General features: G+C 48.6%; 1 protein-coding gene across 1 annotated transcript in view; it reads left to right on the top strand.

Annotated features, from left to right (window-relative positions):
- LOC137616951 (transcription factor Adf-1-like) overlaps nt 1–21,375 on the top strand; it is a 33,125-nt gene that overhangs the window by 10,489 nt on the left and 1,261 nt on the right. The window contains exon 2 of the mRNA XM_068346820.1: nt 4,221–5,321. Within this exon, the coding sequence (XP_068202921.1) occupies nt 4,221–5,296 (1,076 nt within the window). The 3' untranslated portion in view covers nt 5,297–5,321. The remainder of the gene's footprint in view (nt 1–4,220; nt 5,322–21,375) is intronic.

Raw genomic sequence — 21,375 nt, 5'->3', positions numbered from 1 at the left:
GTTCCTGGACCTTCTGCAGCTCCTGACGGAACTCCCGAGAGAACTCCCCCCACGACACGAGCTACTCAAGCAACCACACTGCGACATCTTCCACAAAGCCGTAGCATCGCTTTGACTTCACGCCTGGAGACTATCCAACATCTCCTCACAGAGAGAGGCTTTTCGCAACAAGTTGCAGAGAGGATGTCTCGACACCTGCGAAAGTCATCCGCAGGGGTCTACCAGGCGAAGTGGAGAGTCTTCTGTGGTTGGTGTCGTGGGAGGGGTATCTCTCCCCTCGATGCCGCTATTCGAGCAGTAGCGGCGTTTCTTGTATATTTGCGGGAGGAAATGCGCCTTTCGGTCTTGGCGGTGAAAGGCTATCGCTCAGCCTTAAGCCTTGCCTTCAGGCTGAAAGGAATAGACATTTCTTCCTTGCTGGAACTTTCTTTGCTCATATGAAGCTACGAACTTACCTGCCCTCAGTCGGAAGTGAGACCTCCTCCATGGAACGTGGTTCGAGTCCTCAGGGCTCTTAAGAGACCTCCGTTCGAACCATTACGCCAGGCTTCTGATCGTCACCTCACTTGGAAGACGGTGTTCCTGCTCGCTCTGGCTTCAGCCAAGCGTCTCCTTCGCTATCTGGACGACTGGCTGATCCTGGCAGACTCGGAGTCGACCCTTCTTTGACACCGGGAGAAGCTTCTGAGACTTTGCTAAGGTCTAGGGATCATGGTAAATCTCGAGAAGTCTTCTCTGCTTCCATCTCAACGACTGGTATATCTAGGCATGATCTTGGACACCAATCTCCACAAAGCCTTTCCATCAGACGACAGGATAGCAAGGCTGAGGAGGTTTCGCAGATCCTTTCCTCAGACGAGAACTCCCAGCCCAATCATGGTTATGTCTTCTCGGTCACCTTTCCTCCCTGGCCCGTCTAGTTCCAAATGGGCACCTCAGGATGAGATCCCTGCAATGGCGGCCCAAGTCCCGGTGGAATCAAGGTCACGATTCCCCGGACGTTTTGGCCCCCATGGGTCCTGCGGAACGGACGGAACTTCAGTGGTGGGTGACAGACGAAAACCTCCGAAAGGGAGTGGATCTTCTCATCCTCCCCCCGGATTTGATGCTGTTCTTGGACGCCTCAAAAGGAGGGGGGGCGGAGAGGGGGGGGCACGTTCTGAACCACAGGACCTCAGGCCTATGGTCAGAATCAGAAAAGTGCCTCCACATAAACCTGCTAGCGATGAAGGCCGTATACCTGGCACTTCAACAGTTCCAACGGTACCTGGTGGGTCACTCCGTGGTGGTGAGGAGCGACAACACCACGATAGTGGCTTACATCAACAAGCAGGGAGGTACCTTTTCACAACAGCTATCCCATCTTGCAGTAATTTACTGAGATGGACCGAAGTCCACTCGATTCCACTATGGGCTCGCTTCATTCCGGGCAAAAGGAATGTGCTCGCTTCATTCCGGGCAAAAGGAATGTGCTCGCCGACAGTCTGAGCAGGGCATCCCAGATAGTGAGTACCGAGTGGTCTTGGGATCCTCTAGTAGCCAACAAAGTCCTGACTTTGTGGGGTTCTTGACGGTGGATCTGTTCGCGACAGCCTTGAACTTCAAGCTGCCGCTGTACTGCTCCCCAGTCCCGGACCCCAAGGCACTTGCAAGATGCCTTCCAACAATGGTGGGACAACATCGACGTCTACGCCTTCCCACCATTCTGTCTGATGAGAAGAGTGCTCAACAAGACCAGACTATCGGTCAACCTGTCAATGACCTTAATAGCTCTGCTATGGCATCATGCAGAGTGGTTCCCGGACCTTCTGCAGCTCCTGACAGAACTCCCGAGAGAACTCCCCCCACGACACGAGCTACTCAAGCTACCAGACTCCAACATCTCCCACAAAGCCGTAGCATCGCTGCGGCTTCATGCCGGGAGACTATCCAACATCTCCTCACATAGAGAGGCTTTTCGCAACAAGTTCCAGAAAGGATGTCTTGACACCTGCGAAAGTCATCCGCAGGAGTCTACCAGGCGAAGTGGAGAGTCTTCTGTGGTTGGTGTCGTGGAAGGGGTATCTCTCCACTCGATGCCACTATTCCAGCAATAGCGGAGTTTCTCGTGTATTTGCGGGAAGAAATGCGCCTTTCGGTCTCGGCAGTGAAAGGCTATCGCTCAGCCTTAAGTCTAGCCTTCAGGCTAAAAGGAATGGACATTTCCTCCTCGCTAGAACTTTCGCTACTCATACGAAGTTATGAACTTACCTGCCCTCAGTCAGAAGTGAGACCTCCTCCAGGGAGCATGGTTCAAGTCCTCAGGTCACTTAAGAGACCTCCATTCGAACCATTACGCCAGGCTTCTGATCGCCACCTGACTTGGAAGACAGTGTTCCTACTTGCTTTGGCCTCGGCCAAGCGAGTCAGCGAACTTCATGGTCTCTCTTATGACATCGCCCATTCAAGGGGATGGGTAGAGGTAACGTTCAGGTTCGTCCCTGATTTTGTGGCTAAGACTCGAAATCCAGGAGTGCCGGACCCCCGGTTCGACTCTTTCTGGTTTTCGAATCTCCGTTCTGTAACAGATGACCCAGACCATCTCCTACTGTGCCCAGTAAGGAGTCTGAGGCTCTGTCTTAAGAGAACAGCTGCAATTCGTCCTCGAGTGCAATAATTGTTTGTGAGCACAGGAAGGACGAAGAGGAGGGTCACTAAGAACACTATCTCAGCATGGATTCGCAGGGTCATCCACCATTCCCTGAATCCAAACCCTCCTCCGTCACGTCGCCCTAGGGCACACGATGTCAGGGGCATCGCTTCGTCCCTGGCCTTCAAGAGAAACTACTCAGTGACGCAGGTTCTACAAGCAGGGGTTTGGAAGCGTCAAACTACCTTCACAGCCCACTACCTGCAGGACGTGACCCACAGGAGGCTCGATACGTTCTCTATCGGCCCTGTGGTGGCTGCACAACAGCTGGTTTAAACCTCAGGCTCCTTAATGGACAAGCAGCAGAAGGTTGAGGGCATTGTTACCTGGTTTTAGTCTGCATGAATGAAAAGATATGCCTTGCTCTTATTCTTTTCTTCATTCTCCCCTCTCTTGGGGAAAGCAGCATCCTGGGTTCTCTGCACAGCTGACCTCAAACCACTGCAGGTAAACCATGCTTCCTTGTGTTCCTAGTATTAAGATAATACTGTCGCGTCCCCCATACCTTTACGAGGTGGTATTGGGAACGTCCTAACCTAGAATTCCATCTAATGGACTCCAGGTCAACTTCCTAGGACGAGTCACACTTCATTCCTTCACACACACGCTTACATAGGCCGCGGTCCTTGCAGAGCAAGGCACTTGCGAGGTGCAGGGACTCCTTATCTCGAGTTCTACACACTCAGATACTGAGTCCCCGGGCAAAAGCCAAAAGCCAAAAGCCAGTAACGGCTGGGACTTGCCACCCTTCCTAAGGGTTAAGTCACCCTATTTAAATAGCGTGGTTTGTATTTCGGTTACGGAACAAATAACAAATTCGTAGATAATTTGTATTTTTCCTTACCATACAAACCTTAGCTATTCAATCAAACTTGCCCGCCAGCCCTGTCCCCCGGGAAGTCCTACATCTAAGCAAAGTGAACTAGTTCACCGGTGTGTGAGGGGGGAGGGGTAGCTTGCTACCCCTCCCCTACCCCCTCGCTAACTAGTGAGGGGTTAGTTAACCCTCGTTAAAATTCTAATGGCTCGTCATTTCAGCTACGCCGAAAGTAATACCCTATTTAAATAGCTAAGGTTTGTATGGTTAGGAAAAATACAAATTATCTACGAATTTGTCATTTTTTTCCTAGGTTACATTGCCCTGTAATACAGTAAAATAATACCCCAATATCTACAATGACGAACTTACAATCAGCATGTACAAGCGCCATCAGCACAATGCTGAATTCTTTCTTGTAATTGAAATATAGTGAGCCACTATTATTTGGTTTTGTTATCACTACATGTTTGCCATCTATAGCACCTATTACGTTTGGATACTGCCATTTGGTTGCAAAACCTTCTTTTACTTGTACCCATTTCGAGAGGTAGGTTGGTGCCAATACTATTGGTCTCAATTTCTCCCAAATAGATTTCCAAGTGTAGTAAACAATGTCTTGAACTGATACACACACTTTCAGTTGTGAATAGAATAAATAGCATAATTGTATTTTAAATGTATTGCTTAAGCTAAATCTTACTATTTTTCCAGTGCCAGTGTTGAAAAAGAGGTGGGGTTCGTTGAGAGATTGCTACAGAAAGGCATTGAACAGAAAAAAAACATTGAGTGGCCAGAAAGCAGTTAATGCCGCTCCATGGAAGTTTGAGCAAGAAATGTCTTTTTTGAAGGTGTTTGTACTTCAAAAAAGACCTCAAACTAGTAGTTTGGGAGACATCGTGACGCAGGACGAGAACCCTGACTCAGGAGTAGGAACCTATGATGAAGAGACTTCGGGAGACATCACACCGCACGAGTTACATGAAGAAGACGCTGCCGCACTTTCAGACTCTGTCAGTATTCCGCCCCCTACTAAAAGAGCAGCTAGGACGTCATCCTCAGAAAGAAGAAAGTGCAATACTTCAGCTTCCGCTCACGATATAATTAAAGCATACTTTTCAAATAAAAGTTCAGGTAGAGACCATCTAACAGCATACTTCAAAATGGTTGAGGAAACTGTCAGAACTTTCTCCCCCCTTCAACAAGTTGAAATAAAAGCTCAAATCAGTTCTTTGCTCTCTGAATATGAATACGAAAACCTTAGTTCACCTCCATCGCATCATATTTCCCCATCACCAACCTTCTCAGGTTATAGTTCAACACCTGTTCCTTTGCCATCATCATCGTCACCAGCTTCTGATGAAGCACATTTCCCTTACAAGCAGTTAGCGAATGGAAGATACATGCGAATCTTTCACGAAAAGAGAAGAAAGACATTAGAGGAAAGGAAGAGAGCAGAAAATGGCCCCGTGGAATCTGCTTCACGTGTTAGTGTTCCAACAAAATTGGTCAACGAAGTGCCTACTAATATAAGCGAAACTGTGGGACTATTTAATAATATCAATGAGGAATTACCATTAGTGTTATCAAATAATGAAGATGATGAAATGATTTGCATATCCAAAGAGGAAATAAGAAGTTACAATGAACGATTGATATGTAGTGGTTGTAGCCAAAAAAGGAAACTTGATTTCGAGAGAAAGGATTTAGATTTTACTTTGGTTACCAAGTGTGGATGTCAAGAACTGGAAGACATTGATTTTATTAAAGTGGAAACGGTCGAACTGTAAAACTGGTAATATTGGTCAAATTACGGTAAGGATAGAATTTAAGCAGTAAAATTACTTTCTTATTCTTCTCTATTCTTGGGTAGTGCCATAGCCTCTGAACCATGGTTTGTTCCGTAACTGATATACAAACCACGCTATCTAATAGGGGTTATTACTTTCGGCGTAGCTGAAATGACGAGCCATTAGAATTTTGACGAGGATTTACCACCCCACCGCTAGTTAGAGGGGGGGTAGGGAGGGTAGCTTGCTACCCCCCTCACACACACCTGTGCTTGAGCTCACTTTGCTCTCGGCTCGGGTGGTAGTCGGACGTGTCTGCTCTCACCCTCGCCTCTTGACAGCCATTAATGCTCTTTGTTCTACAGGTGTGTCTGAAGTTGGCCTTTACGATCATGAGGAAGTGTCCTGGATTACCTGACTGCTCTTGTGGCACGTTTATGTCGGTGGTCGATACGGACCCTCACACCCTTTGCCCTTATTGTTGGGGCCAGCGGTGTGATAGAGAAAATAAGTGTGGTGAGTGTAGGGAGTTGTCTACCTCCCAGTGGGAGAGGTATTCTTGGCGACGGAAGAAGAAGTCCAGACGGGATATTTCTCCTTCGAAGGTTTCTTTGAAAGGAGAAAATCCCAAGGGCTCTTCTTCCGTTGCCCAAACCTCCTCTGAAGCTCCCGCTCGATCGGTTTCTTCCGAGAAACCGTCGAGTGGAAGCGTTGGCCATGGTTCTGTTGACCGATCTCGGGGTACTGGAGAGGGAGTTGCCTCCCATAGCGAGGCAGCTCCTCCTCCTCCCCCGGGTGAGGATGTAAATCTTGACTTGTGTTCTAATGATTTATTTCAGCTTTCTTCTTCCTTGGGGCTCCAGGGTTCACCCTCCAAGGAAGCCTTGTTTGACATGATCCAGTTGGGGGCCGCTGTCAAACAATCGCCGGCTTTAGCAGAGGTGGATCCTCTGTCTATCGTCGATGTTGGGTTGGCAGAGGCTTCCGATGTGATATCTCAAACCTCTGCTCCTGATCAACTTGTTGTAGCTGAAGGCTTAGTTTCTCCCTCTGCTCATCCTTCGAGGGAGGAACTAAGTCCAACGGTCTCTCCTGCCGGTGATTCTCCCCCTCGGGGGAGTTCACTTACAGAGACTCCTCTTCCGACGACTGCTGATGGTCAGCCCGCTGACCCCACGGCCCCCAGATGGCGCATAAGGCGTAAGGCCCGCCTTCCTCTTCGCCGGAGAGGTCTTCCTTCACCTCACAAGGGTGTTAGGAGGCGCCTCTTCGGTTCATCGTCTCCGCAGTCCGCCGCAGAGGAACCTCGCCATCGTTCGCCAACTCTCCCAGCTACAACCCTGGACCTCTCTGTAGATTGTTCGCAATCTCCTTCGGTGGAAGGTTGTCCTTACAAAGGACATGTCGACCTTCCACCCGTCAGACCTGCTAACCTGCCGTTGCCGTTCCTGGCTGCTGACGCGCTGTGGGTGCCAACGCATCCTTTTGTAAAACAGGCAACGGTCCCTTCGGGGTAACAAGGGCGTATGGGCAAATTAGGACATACGTCCCTTAAGCGCCAGGGTTCACCCGCGCGCAAGCGTTCGTCGTTGGAGGTTCCTGCTATAGCGTGCCAGTGCTCACCTGCGCGCCAGCGCTCACCTACGCGCCAGCGCTCTTCGTTGGATGTTCCTGTTAAAGCGCGCCAGCGCTCACCTGCGCGCCATCGTTCTCCTGCGTGCCAGCGCTCTCCTGTGCGCCAACGATCTCCTGCGCGCCCACGATCTTCGGATCTGGGCGCAGTAGGGAAGTTAATTGCTTCTCCTACTCGTCAGCGCTTACCAACGCGCCAGTGCTCGCCAACGCGCCATCACTCTCCATCTGCGTGCCATCTCTCGCCAGCATGTCTTCGTGCGATCTCCGACTCGCGACCACGAGGTTGCGCACGCGCACCCACGCCCATCTCCACAGCCTGATGAGCGCTCTTATGCGCGCCCGCGCACAAGGGATGTGTCTCCTGCGCGCCCAACGGTTTCTTCGCCCGCACGGGCTTTTTTGCCGGACCCTGCGCACCCTCGCGCACGCGAACATTCACCTTAGCGTGTGGGAGCGCGCAATCTTCCATCTGCGCACCCTCTGATGTCTTCAACGCGCGCCCCTGGGTGCAATCACTCGCCCGCGGGCCCTCGCTATTGCCCTCTCTCGCGCACGCGCACCAACATTCTCCTGCACGCGTGACCCAGGGCGTTTCCCGTCGCGCGAGCGCCAGCGTGCTTCCCAGCGTGATTCCCATTGCAATCAGCAACCGCCCACGCGCAAGGCCGCAGGACAACGCGTGGCCAGGTCATCATCGTAGTGTCCCCCCCCCCCCGTCAAGCGCAGGGGGGAAGGTTCCAGAAAGGTCCAGGGACATTTCTTCTCTTTCATCTTTTCAGGTGAACCCCCCTTTGGTAACTCCTCCCAGGGATCAGTCGATCCCTTTCCCTCCAGATGGAGTAACTGACAGCGCAGCCGTCAGTCAGCAGCCTTGGTTTGGCACACTGGTCAGGACTGTCATGCAGGCATTTAAGCCTGTTTTTTCTGACCTGGGCCACAAATTCTTGGCAGCTTCTACTCCCTTGAAGAGGAAGAGAGGAGTTTGGAATGTGGTAACTTCTCCAAGGGCGAAGCTGACTCCGCTAAGTCCTTGAGGAAGGCCTCCCCGCCCCCCCCCCCCCCCCCAGACGTTCTCTCCCTCCCCTTCGGACAAAGAATTCCCATCCTCAGAGGAGTCATGTAAGATGAGACATTCCCCCATCGCACCAATGGGGGAAACCCCACCTCGCGCTGAAACGTCTTCTTGGGTAGGGTCGGAGAAGAGCCTCCCACCGTCGCTTTTGGAGTCCTACATCTCTCTCAGGAGGGAGTCGAAGGACTCCAAAACTGTGCCTAAGTCGTCATCAAGGCTTAGACCGGAGCCAGCCAAGCCCTCTGAAAACGTCCACGAGTCCCCCCAAGAAGAGCCTTTGGTGACAGGAGACTTAGCTGCTAGCCCTTCAGGATGAGAGCTGCAAGAGTCAGAACACGCGTTCTGGCAGATTCTATCCCTTATGAGGAATCTCAATGGGTTTGCGGACCCCGAGATTCCTCCTCGTGAGGGCAAGGACACGGTCTTGGACCGAGTCTTTGGGACTCAAAAACCCTCTAGGGCCAGTGCGGCTTTGCCCTGGTCTCAAGGGGTTAAGACTGCCAGGGCCAAGATCAAGGTCCAGCTCTCTGAGCTTGCCTCCTCCAGCAGATCCAGCGCCGGCAACAAGCTCCTCCTACCTCCTCGTGTCCATCAGAGGAGGTACTTCGACATCGTTGAGGAGCCTTGTTTAGCTCTTCCACTTCACCATTCTTTGGAAGAGCTCACCAGGGGAGTCCCTCTTGAGAGAGATTCCAACTGGCAGGTTTCGTTCTCGGCTACGGAGATCCTTAGCCAGGAGAAGGTGGCGAAGCGTGCCATGCAGGCCACTTCGTGGCTGGATATCTGGCTAGGGACACTAGGCATCCTGTTACGTTTGGAGGATTTATCCAAAGAAAGTACCAGGAAAGCCATGGAGACCTTTTTACTCTCGGGCACTCGCACGATCGAGTTTCTAGCCCACCAAGTGTCGAACTTGTGGGCTAATACCATTTTGAAACGTCGAGATGCAGTGTCTGAGAGGTTCCACCAAAAGGTTCCCAGTACCGAGGTCAGCAAGCTCAGGCATTCTTCCGTTTTGGGGAAGAATTTGTTTGAGCCTAAGGATGTGGAGCAGGCTGCTGAGAGGTGGAGGAAGTCCAACCAGGACTCTCTCCTACATAGAGCTCTAACATTGAAGCCCTATAAACCTCCAGCACCCCAGCAACCATGTCCCACCAAGACTACAAAACCGGCAACTGCAGCGAAGAAGACGGTGTCTAAGTCCTTTCCTGTCAAGGACAAGAAAGGCAAAAAGTCTTCCAGGGGAGGGAAAAATCCTAGAGGGAGCGGCCGAAGCCGCAAACGTTAGGATTGGCAGTCCCCCTGCATGTCCACCAGTGGGGGGATGCCTACAAAGTTGCACGAACAGGTGGCAGCAACTCAGGGCCGATTCCTGGACGATTTCCGTAATCAGTCAGGGATATTGCGTCCCGTTCACAACATCTCCACCTCCCCTGACAGCGGATCCAGAGTCGTTGAGCTCCCTTGCTATGGGATCGGCAAGGGGGCAGGCCCTTCGGGCAGAAGTCCAGACCATGTTGTAGAAGGGCGCTCTCCAAGAGGTCCTCGACGGATCTCCAGGCTTCTTTAGTCGACTCTTTCTTGTAAAGAAGGCGTCTGGAGGCTGGAGACCAGTCATCGACCTCTCAGCTCTGAACAAGTTTGTCAAGCAAACTCCGTTCAGCATGGAGACGGCAGACACGGTCAGACTTGCAGGGAGACCGCAAGACTTCATGTGTACACTGGATCTGAAGGACGCGTACTTCTAGATCCCAGTTCATCCGTCTTCCAGAAAGTACTTAAGATTCAGCCTAGACAACAAGGTTTACCAGTTCAAGGTTCTGTGTTTCGGTCTCCCCACAGTACCACAGGTTTTCACCAGAGTGTTCACCCTAATATCATCATAGGCACACAAGATCGGCATCCGTCTCCTCCGTTTTCTGGACGACTGGCTGATCCTAGCAGACTCGGAGTCATCCCTTCTTCAACACCTAGATAAACTTCTGGGACTTTGCCAAGACCTGGGGATCATGGTAAATCTCGAGAAGTTCTCTCTGCTTCCCACTCAAAGACTGGTATATCTAGGCATGATATTGGACACCAATCTCCACAAAGCCTTCCCATCAGACGACAGGATAGCAAGGCTGAGGAGGGTCGCAAACCCTTTCCTCAGACGAAAAGAACTCCCTGCCCAATCTTGGTTACGTCTTCTCGGTCATCTCTCAACTTTGGCTCGTCTAGTTCCCAACGGTCGCCTCAGGATGAGATCCCTCCAGTGGCGACTCAAGTCCCGGACATCATGATCCCTATGGGACCTGCTGAACGGACGGACCTTCAGTAGTGGGTGACAGACGAGAACATACGAAGAGGAGTGGATCTTCCCGTCCTCCCCCCGGACTTGATGCTGTTTTCGGACGCCTCAAAGAAAGGGTGGGGGCCCACGTTCTGCACCACAGGACCTTAGGCCTGTGGTCAGAATCAGAAAAGTGCCTCCATATAAATCTGCTAAAAATGAAGGCCGTATATCTGGCTGTCTTCCTGGCCCTTTAACAGTTCCAACAATACCTTGCGGGTCACTCTGTAGTGGTGATGAGCGACAACACCACAGTAGTGGCTTACATCAACAAGCAAGGAGGTACCTATTCAAAGCAGCTATCCCATCTCGCAGTGGAGATGCTGAGATGGACCGAAGTCCACTCGATTCCACTATCGGCACGTTTCATTCCAGGCAAGAGGAATGTGCTCGCTGACAGTCTGAGCAGAGCGTCTCAGATAGTGAGTACCGAGTGGTCTTTGGATCATCTAGTAGCCAACAAAGTCCTGACTTTGTGGGGTTCTCCGACTGTGGATCTGTTAGCGACAGCGTTGAACTTCAAGCTGCCGATGTACTGCTCCCCAGTCCCGGATCCCAAGGCGCTCTGGCAAGATGCATTCCAACAACGGTAGGACAACATCGACGTATACGCCTTTCCCCCGTTCTGTCTGATGAGGAGGGTACTCAACAAGACCAGAATATCGGTCAATCTGTCAATGACCCTTATAGCTCCGCTATGGCATCACGCGAAATGGTTTCCGGACCTTCTGCAACTCCTAACGGAACTTCCGAGGGAACTCCCTCCACGACACAAGCTACTCAAACAACCACATGCCAACATCTTCCACAAAGCCGTAGCTTTGCTACGACTTCACGCCTGGAGACTATCCAGCATCTCCTCGCTGAGAGAGGATTTTCTCAACAAGTTGCGATCAGGATGTCTGGACATCTGCGAAAGTCATCCGCATCTGTCTACCAGGCAAAGTGGAAAATCTTCTGTGGTTGGTGTCGTGGAAGGGGTATCTCTCTACTCGATGCCACTATTCCAGCAATAGCGGAGTTCCTCGTGTATTTGCGGGAAGAAATGTGCCTTTCAGTCTCGGCGGTGAAAGGCTGTCGCTCAGCCTTAAGCCTAGCCTTTAGGCTCAAAGGAGTGGACATTTCTTCCTCGCTGGAACTTTCCCTACTCATACGAAGTTATGAACTTACCTGCCCTCAGTCGGAAGTGAGACCCCCTCCATGGAACGTGGTTAGAGTTCTCATGTCTCTTAAGAGACCTCCCTATGAACCATTACGCCAGGCTTCAGATCGCCACCTACCTTGGAAGACGGTGTTCCTAATAGCTTTGGCTTCGGCCAAGCGAGTCGGTGAACTTCATGGTCTCACATATGACATCGCCCATTCAAGGGGATGGGGGGAGGTAACATTCAACTTCATCCCTAAGTTTATTGCTAAGACTCAGAATCCGGGGGTGCCGGACCTTCGGTTCGACTCCTTACAGATTTCGAGTCTTCGTTCTGTAACAGATGACCCAGACCATCTCCTACTGTGCCCAGTAAGGAGTCTGAGGCTATATCTCAAAAGAACGGCAGCAGTCCGCCCCCAGGTGCAGGCTTTGTTTGTGAGCACTGGGAGGACTAAGAGGAGGGTCACCAAGAATACCATCTCGGCATGGATTCGGAAGGTGATCCATCGGTCCCTGAATCCAGACCCTCCTCCGTCACGTCGCCCTAGAGCACATGACTTCAGGGGCGTAGCGACGTCCCTGGCCTTCAAGAAAACTTTTTTGTGACGCAAGTTCTTCAAGCTGGGGTGTGGAAGCATCAGACGACCTTCACAGCCCACTATCTGCAAGACGTGACCCACAGGAGGCTCGATACGTTTTCTATCGGCCCTGTGGTGGCTGCACAACAGCTGGTTTAAAACCTCAGGCTCCTTAATGGACAAGTAGCAGAAGGTTGAGGGCATTGTTACCCGGTCTTAGTCTGCATGAATGAAAAGGTATGTCTGGCCCTTATTCTTTTCTTCATCCTCCCCTCTCTTGGGGAAAGCCCCCCAGATGCTGAAGCCTTGATGAGGATGGGGGGCTTAGGGATTAGCAGCTGGGCTCCGATGAACAGTGGGAACTACTTCCCACTGGACCTCGGTAACCAGCTGTCGATCCAACTAAATCAGTCAGCACTTTCTCTTTTACTTTTGGGTATTTCTTTTTTCTCCCATCTCTTCCTTTTGGGCTTGATATTGTTGACGACTTTGGCATGTTCGATTATACTTTGGATGCTGCTTTGGATTTGGCACAGTGTGGGATGGACTGCATTCCATCTCAACCTGGGCCAATTTAGACGCCATCACCCTCTGGCAGACCCCATTGGGTGCAGACCAAGTCTGTTAAGAGTCGGGCTCTAGTGATCCGGTTTTAAGTCACCCATATTTGCGGGTAATGGGTGACGCCAGGCATTGGAGTCGACGGTGGGAGGGGCTAACTACCCCCACTGACCAGTGTACGCCCACCTAAAGAGAGGCAGCCCCTCTCTAATAGAGGACTGGTCCCCGCTGAAGCCTCTTCTCGTGTTGGGCCACATGGGATAGGAGGACTGACATCCTCCGATAAGAGGTGGATAACCCGGGTTGCTCTTTCGAAAAAACCCAACACCTCTGATGACGACATGGAAAGGATAAACTTGGACCTCGCTACTGACAACCCCAACTCAGGTTCTAATATTGTAACCTTAGAACCTTATTCGTGTCATATAAAAAATGATAAGAATTTATTAGAGAAGAAGAGAGAGAAAGTAAGAAGTGATGAAAGGACAGAAAAGTACAGAAAAGCTGAAATATTACCTGGTTACTATGAGGTAGTAAATTACGATAAATTTTTGATATTGGAATTTGAAAATGGAAGACATGAACATGTTAATGTTTTTAAAGCCAACAGAGAAATAGTAAAAAAATGTGGAGGGCAACCAAAAATTCTTCCTCAAGGAAATGGAAGTCTCCTGATAGAGACACTATCCTCAATACAAAGTGAAAGATTAAAGGCTCTTTCAACATTGGATGGACATAACGTCAAATGCTTTTCACACCCCTTTTTTAACCAGAGTAGGGGAGTGATATATGCTCCAGAATTGTTAGAGCTAGAGGAAAAAGAAATTGAGAGTGAACTGAGAGATCAAGGAGTAGTAAAAGTTGTAAGAATGAGAAAGAGAGTTGGAGAACAACGTGTCCCTCTCGCTACTTTGGTTTTAACTTGTGACCAGTGTAGACTACCCAATGCTATTAAAGCTGGATGGCTATCTTCGAAGGTGAAACCCTACATTCCCTCACCACTGCGATGCTACCATTGCCAAATGTATGGCCGCCTAAGCCAAAAATGTAAAGAAAAATTAAATAATAAGCCCGGTGTCTGTGCAAACTGTGGCAAAAATAGTCACGGAGCTTGTATAGAAAGTCCCTGCTGTATTCATTGTGGGGAAGCACACCCAGCAACATCAAAAAGTTGTGTGAAGTTTATTTTTGAGAAAGAAATCCAGGCCATTCGAACCATGGAAAGGGTTACTTTTAAAGAGGGTCGTAAAAGAGCTCTTGAAAAACAGATAAAACCAGGGCAACCCTTTTCATTGGTTTGGAAGAAAAGTTTGCCTAAGCAGAATGACAAAAATATTATCCCAGGTTCCAAGATAAAGAAAGATTTAAGGGTGGTTATACAAGATGAAAGCTCTATTGTAAATCTGAGTCAGGAAATTGTAGACAAATCAGAACAGGTATTGGAAGAACGTAAAGATACTCAGAAACCTTCTGGATCTAAAGAAAGCTCAGAACATCTGCTTGAAGAACAGAATAAAGATAAGCTAAAGCAACCTGCATCATTTGAAAAGATTTTAAGTCCAGGTAAAAGTGCTGTAAATATTGACATAAACACGTCATTAGACAATACCAACATGGAAGAAGACAGTCCATCACCTGAAACTGTCAATCATCTTAAAGAAAATAAGAAGAGAGAGAGAACCCCAGAAGGGAGACTGCCAGAAAATATTGATAAAGAATCGGCATCAAAAAGTTTCCCCATAAGAAATGCCCCTAAGATAAAACGTTTAAATAAAAATAAATCATAATTTGTACCCATGGATAGCAAACTCACGATACTTCAATGGAATTGCCAAGGCCTCAGAGCTTAATATGAATCTTTGAAAATACTAATTAAGGAAAATTTCCCAATCCTATTATCCTTGCAAGAAACAATGCTAGGCCAAAATGAAATATGTCCCAGAGAATATTTATTTTATCATAATGAAGTCCAGGAACATGAAGGTAGATATGGTGGGTGTGCATTACTGGTGCGACGAGATGTCATCCACAACAAGATTACTTTACAAACAAATCTTCAAGCAGTAGCCATACAAATGCATTTAAAACGAGCAGACACCATATGTTCCATATATCTGCCACCCAATCGAGGTGATCAAATCCTAAAGCAAGAACTTGATAACTTAATAGATCAGCTTCCTAAGCCATTTTTACTCTTGGGAGACATCCTATGTGGGGGGATATTATTTCCAACTCCCGAGGCAATCAAATTTTTTCTTTCATTGAAGAGAAAGAGCTTGCTGTTTTGAATACTGGAGCACCAACACATTTTCATGTACAAAATGGAACTCTTTCATCTATAGATATCTCATTATGCACTCCTGAGTGCTTTTTAGATTTTTCATGGGAAGTAATGGATGAAGGTATTGGAAGTGACCATTTTCCAATCGTAATTAAATTAGTTGATGAAATAGCTGCACCAAGATCTCCAAGATGGGTAATTGATAAAGCTAATTGGGCGTTGTTTACTGTGCTTACATTGGTAGAAATTGATGCTGATAATTTTCCCACTGTAGAGGAAGCCCTTGAATTTTTGAATAAAATCATTATAGATGCCAGTAATAAGTCAATTCCTCGAACTACAGGTCAGTTTACACGAAAACCAGTCCCTTGGTGGAATATTCAATGTCAAATAACTCGTAAAGCTATGAGAGCTGCATTAACTCGATATCGGCATCATCCTTGTAATTATTACTTAATTTGTTATAAGAAAGCAAGAGCGAAGTTTAGATACCAAATCAAACAGGCTAAGCGCCAGTCTTGGATAAACTTTATATCCAAAATCAATTGGAAGACTAACTTAACGAAGGTCTTTACAAAAATAAGAAAGATTAGCAGGAAACATATACCTTTGCCATCACCTGTAATTGAATGTAATGGTCAAATATTACAAAATCCAGAGAATGTAAGTGAAGCATTTGCAGCTGATTTTTCAAAAATCTCCTAAAAAAATCCTACATCTTTGTATCACCAACACCGTATACAAGAAGAGAATCGCCCTCTCGACTTTGGAGCTATAAGGATAGAATCATATAATTTGCCTTTTAGCATGCAAGAGCTTTTGTCAGCCCTGTCTACATGTAATGATTCGGCTCCTGGAATTGATAATATCACCTATTCAATGATTAAACATTTACCCACAGAAACTAAATTCCGTTAGGGAGTTGGTCGAGGCAGTAACCTAACCGCCGTTTGTAGGAACCCGGCCGGTAACCCAGTCAGCCCGGCAAGCGGGGATGATTGTAGAATACCGGCCAAAGGAAATTTGTAACGGCTAGGCCGGCACTAAAGGACAGAAGGGGGAGGGAAAAGGGTCTTATATTTTACAGGGGAGAAAGGTGGCGGCAAGTATGCCGCCTACTTTCGGCTGTAAATCAAGGAAGCATAGCTTTCTATACTGGCACCGTCATGGGCAGCAGGGGAATAAGAATTCCCCTGCTGGTGACATTGTCGGATATAAGACAAGTCTTCTAGTCCACAAGGGAGAAGGGTGGCAGCAATTATGCCGTCCACTTTCGGTTGTAGACTAAGGAAGCCTAGCTTCCTTTGCCGACATCATAGCGTCGCACTACTAACTAAATAATTCCATTTATGACGTGCGACAGCGGTCTCAATACGGCCGCCTCCGGGGTTGGCTGTGCTCCACTTAACACACTTAAATTATGCTAATTCAACTGTAAGAAGGGAGCCGAAAATTATACACAGGAAAGATTAAATACTCAACTTTCCAGAGGATGAAGATGCTGGAGATTGCATGATAATATTCCGATAAACAGTAACAACACCGAGAGAAACTTGGGAGAGCACCGTGCTTAAATGCTACGTTTAAAAGGAAAGATGGGACGTAGCAGTACAGGGAGGGGGTCCCCCGGGTACCTTGATAACAGCTCCCCTTCGTTCGCCACTCTTCCCCCTCAAAGAGTAAAATCTATTCAGGGTGAAGATTGCCATGTGTCGTATCAAATAATATGTCCCCTGATGTTATGCGATATCCTTAAAGTTATATTAAGGATACTTGCCCCAGGAGTTAGAATTCTTGAGACCTATGGTTAATTCTCTGGGAGTATCACTGTAGCAAATATCCCTCAGAAAGGCTACCTAAAGGAACCCTTCCATCAGGATGACATGCCTGAGCCCAAAAATTGATATATAAAAGATGAAAAGAGAAAATGAAAGCACTCAAGGACTGCGTGACACCTCTTCTTAAAGAAAAGAAATTGCTATAATCATTCGTTACTAGTGGGATATTGGTTTCAGTTTTTATTTATCCAAAATTGAAATTGTTTCGACAATAAATGTAAATCCTTCGCTATTTATAGGGATTTACTTTCGGCGAAGCTGGAAGACTAGCCATAAAGACTTTTAAGCGAGGTATAACTGCCAACCCGCTAGTTAGCGGGGATCGCCAGCTACACTCACACACCAGTGTGTCTGACCCAATTTCTCTTTGGAGTTTACAGAGAACGGACATTACCGCTCTCTGCCTACCAACAGACTTGCCATTGTGATTAACTCATCTCATCATCATCTTTTCAGGTGTGTGTTGCTTCTTCCTACCGTCTATCATATGGACCTGTCCGGGACCTGAAGGACGCTCTTGTGGGACCTTCATATCTTTCGCTGAGACTGACCCCATTTGTTGTGTCTAGCCTGCAGAAAACGGCATTGTGACCTGCTAACACATGCGATGCTGGGAGTGGTCTTGATCCCAATGGAAATGATTTAGGTGCTGGGGCAAGAAGTCCACGAGAGATTCTTCGCTTTCAGGGTCCTCCTTGAAGTCTAGGAAACCTCGGACCTCTTCCTTGACTCCCCGATCTCTTCCCAAAGATCGTGCTCGATTGTCCTCTTCCGAGGATCGGTCGAGTAGGAGTGTTGACCAGCTAGCACCAGGCCATCAATCCAGGGACAAAGCTGCTTCCCCTAAAGAAGCAACCCTGCCACAGTCCTTGGGGGAATCATTTTCTCTTTCTGATTTGTTACAGGGTTGGTCGTCACCGTGGGTTACAGGTCCACTTTTGAAGGATGTGTTGTGGGATCTTCTACTACTTGGGGCTGAGAGGAGACATTCTCCAGTTTCCTTAGAGGTAGAAGTTATGTCTCTTGTAAGTGCTATGGCCGACACTCTTGCTATATGTGAAGCCCATCTGTCGCCCTCCCCCGCTCCTGCTCCTCCCACCGAAATCTCTGTTCTTTCCCCTTCAAAAGGATGGGGTTGAGCAAGTACCTAGGCCTGCTAGATGCCATCATGCCACCATGTCTTCCATTCCTTTCGGAGCGTGGCTCCCCTGCAGAGGATCGCTGTCGACGAGACCAGCGCATCCGCTCGCCACTCCAGCTCCTACCTGCTGTTGTCGACAAGAGCCCTTGCCATCTCAAGGTCTCCTCGTCGTCAAGGGATTGCAGTCCTCTCCGCCCAACCAGTTATTCCCCTTCACCCTCTATCAAGAAACAGCTCTCGACTCCAAGGAATGACAATCATCTTGCCACTCCTTGTGATTATCACTCTTCTGATTGGGGATCACCAGCTCGTGCTCGTCACTCGCCTGTTCGCCAGCTCACCGTTTGCCTCTTAGACCATCTCCCAGATACTTGCCAACCCGCCGAATGTTAGCTCATGATCGGTGCTCACCAGCGTGTCGTATGCCATCTTGTCACTCGCCAGTGTGTGATCGTCACTCACCATCCCATTGTACTCCAACTCGCACTTCTCCTAAGCACAATTGTTACTCACCAGAGCACTGTCTCCATTTCTCGCACGCACATGATAGTCACACTCCTGCAAGTGATCTTCTTTCTTCAGCTTGTCAACACCTGGATGAACTTTGTAGACCATCAGCAATCATTTCAGTGAGGCATGCACATTATCCTGACTTGCCAGCAAGAGGTGGGTGCCTGGTTCCTTTCCCCTCTGACTTTAAGGAACCTCCAAAGTCGTATCCTCCGATCACTTCTGTATCTCCATCTCGCCCTTTCTGGTTTGATCTAGTTGGCATGCCTTTGCCACTTCTCCAGGAGACGAGACCGGCATCAATTTCAGGTACCTATACCGGATTCCCTCGGAGGGGATCTCCATTTGTATGCCTCCTTAAGGATACTCAGATGGTCATCTCTCCCATCAGAAAGGTGCATGGAGCTGTGGGATTTTCTACTAATGTCCAGCAGGACTTCTCACAGCTTCAAGTTAGGCTCCAGTCCTGACTACGAAGCAGAAGAGGAAATTGAGGAGAAAGACTCTCCCACTGGGTGATAATCTCCAGCCCCATATAAGCAAGGGCTCCCGATCTCCAATAGAGGTGCTTTTCGTTTCCCCGGCACTTCGTCCCATCTCCAGGCCACTGGAAGAGCCTGCGGCAGAACCTTCTGCAGAGAAAATCAGACCTTCGGGACAACAGGAACCTTCCAGACCTGCACTGCTCGAGGAATTCCTGCTTCCTCGGAGAGAGTCTAAGGATGCAAAGACAGTGTTGAAGAATGCCAAGGCGAGAACTGCTTTCCACCAAGAGAGAGCTTGTGGGATCTCCTCGACAGCAGGGACGTCTGCAAGTAAAATACCTTCAGTTGATAACCTCGGCCCACCCCAGGCTCCTATTGGTGAGAGCTCGGAGCGGGAATATGAACTGGACATTGATGATGACTACCTTCCCAGGGCCACCAGTCCTAAGCTCAACTAGGAAGCAGAGCAGGAGGAGTTGGAATACGCCTTCTGGCAGGTTCTAGCCTTCATGAGGGCTATCAATGGGTTATCGGAACTGGAGACGTCTTTTCAGGAGGGCAAAGACACTGTCCTTGACCATGTGGATGGTACACAATGACCTCCTAAAGCCAGTGCAGCTTTGGCCTGGTCGAAGGGGTTGACGGCAGCCAGGAAGAAGGCGCTCTCCCAGATTGCTGGCTCCACTAGTTCTCTCTGAGCAGGCTTGTCGTTAAAACTCCTCCCTTCACCATTCGTATAGCAGAGGAGATATTATGAGGTCTCGGACGATCCTCTTCCGGCTTTGCCTCTGTAATCCTCCTTAGAGTCTCTTTTGAGGGGAGTCTTGTTTGAGAGTCTTACTGGGGTCTCAGCCACTTTTCTGGTGGCCAAGATCCTAAACATGGAGAAGGTTACGAAGTACGCCATGCAGGCTACTTCGAGGCTGGATTTGTGGCTAGGGCCACCTTGTTAGAACTGAGGATTGGTCCAAAGATTCTACAAGAAAGTCAATTGAAACCTTCCCTTTTTCTGTAAGGGAGCTGGCCCTCTGGGCCTAAGTCCAGAGCATGTTGGAGAATCCTAGAGGTCCTCGACGGCTCCCAAGGCTTCTTCAGTTGACTCTTTTGAAAAGGCGTCTGGGGGCTGGAGACCAGTCATTGACCTCTAAGCTCTGAACAAGTTTGTTCTGCAAACTCCTTCCAGCATGGAGACAGCAGACACGGTAAGACCACAGGACTTCATTTGCATGCTGGATCACAAAGACACTTCTAGGTCCCAATCCATCCATCTTCGAGGAAGTATCTTTGGATCATACATGAGAATAGGCAATACCAATTCAAGGTGCTGTTCTATGATCTTTCCACAGCACCCCAGGTATTCATGAGGGTGTTTGCTCTAGTGTCTTCTTGGGCTCATAAGATTGGTATCCTTCAACTAAGATACCACAACAATTGGCTGATCCTAGCAGACTGTGGCAACCCCTGCTCGAGTTTTACCAGGATTTGGGGATCATGGTAAACTTCGAGAAGTCGTCTCTGCTTCCATCTCAGAGACTGATATACCTTGACTGTGGATCTGTTCATGATGTCCCTGAACTTCAGTCTCCCACTGTACTATTCCCCAGTCATGGATACTCAGGCTCTCTGACAAGATGCATTCCAACATTGGTGGGACAACATCAACATGTATGCTTTTCCCCTGTTCTGTCTGATGATAGGAAGGGTGCTCAACAAGACCAGAGCATCCAAAAACCTATCCATGACACTCATATCTCCGCTATGGTATCACGCCGAGTGGTTCCTGGACCTTTGGATTGCGAGTCTTCATTCTGTAACTGATGATTCAGATCAATTGTTGCTTTGTCCAGTGTGGAGTTTGAGGTATTACCTTAAACGCCACTACAGCAACTCACCCCAAGTGTGTCCACACTCTTCGTCAGTACGAGGAAGGTCAAGAGGAGAGTCACGAAAGACACCATCTCTACTTCGATTCGCAGGGTTATAGACCGTGCATTGAATCCTGACCCTCCTCCTGTTCTTCGACCTAGAACTCACGATGTTGGGGCATTGGAACGTCTCTAGCGTTTAAAAAAAACTACTCTGGGACAGGTACTGAAAGGGGGCATGTAAGAGCGTCAGACGACCTTCAACGCCCACTACCTGCAGGACGTTGTAGTTTTTCACAACGTGACCCACAGGAAGATGGAAATGTTCTCCATTGGTGGCTCCACAACAAGTGGTTTAAATACCTTAGGCTCTTTGATGGACAAATAGCAAATGGTCGAGGGCATAGGTTACCCGGGATTAGTCTGGGGTGGATGTTAAGAGTGATTGGCTCTCTCTGTCTTTCATCTTCCACTCTCTTGGGGAACAGCACCCATGGTCCTCTGCAAGCTGGCCTCACCTATCTGCAGGTAATAACCATTTCCCTTGTGTAACCTAGGATAGAAATAAAACTCGTTGATTCCCCATACCACTAGCGAGGTGGGATTGGGTAACATCTACGGTTGATTCTAAGAT

This window comes from Palaemon carinicauda, chromosome 23, assembly GCF_036898095.1.
Source record: "Palaemon carinicauda isolate YSFRI2023 chromosome 23, ASM3689809v2, whole genome shotgun sequence".
NCBI classification, from domain to species: Eukaryota; Metazoa; Arthropoda; class Malacostraca; order Decapoda; family Palaemonidae; genus Palaemon; species Palaemon carinicauda.
This window is presented reverse-complemented; position numbering and strand designations above follow the sequence as displayed.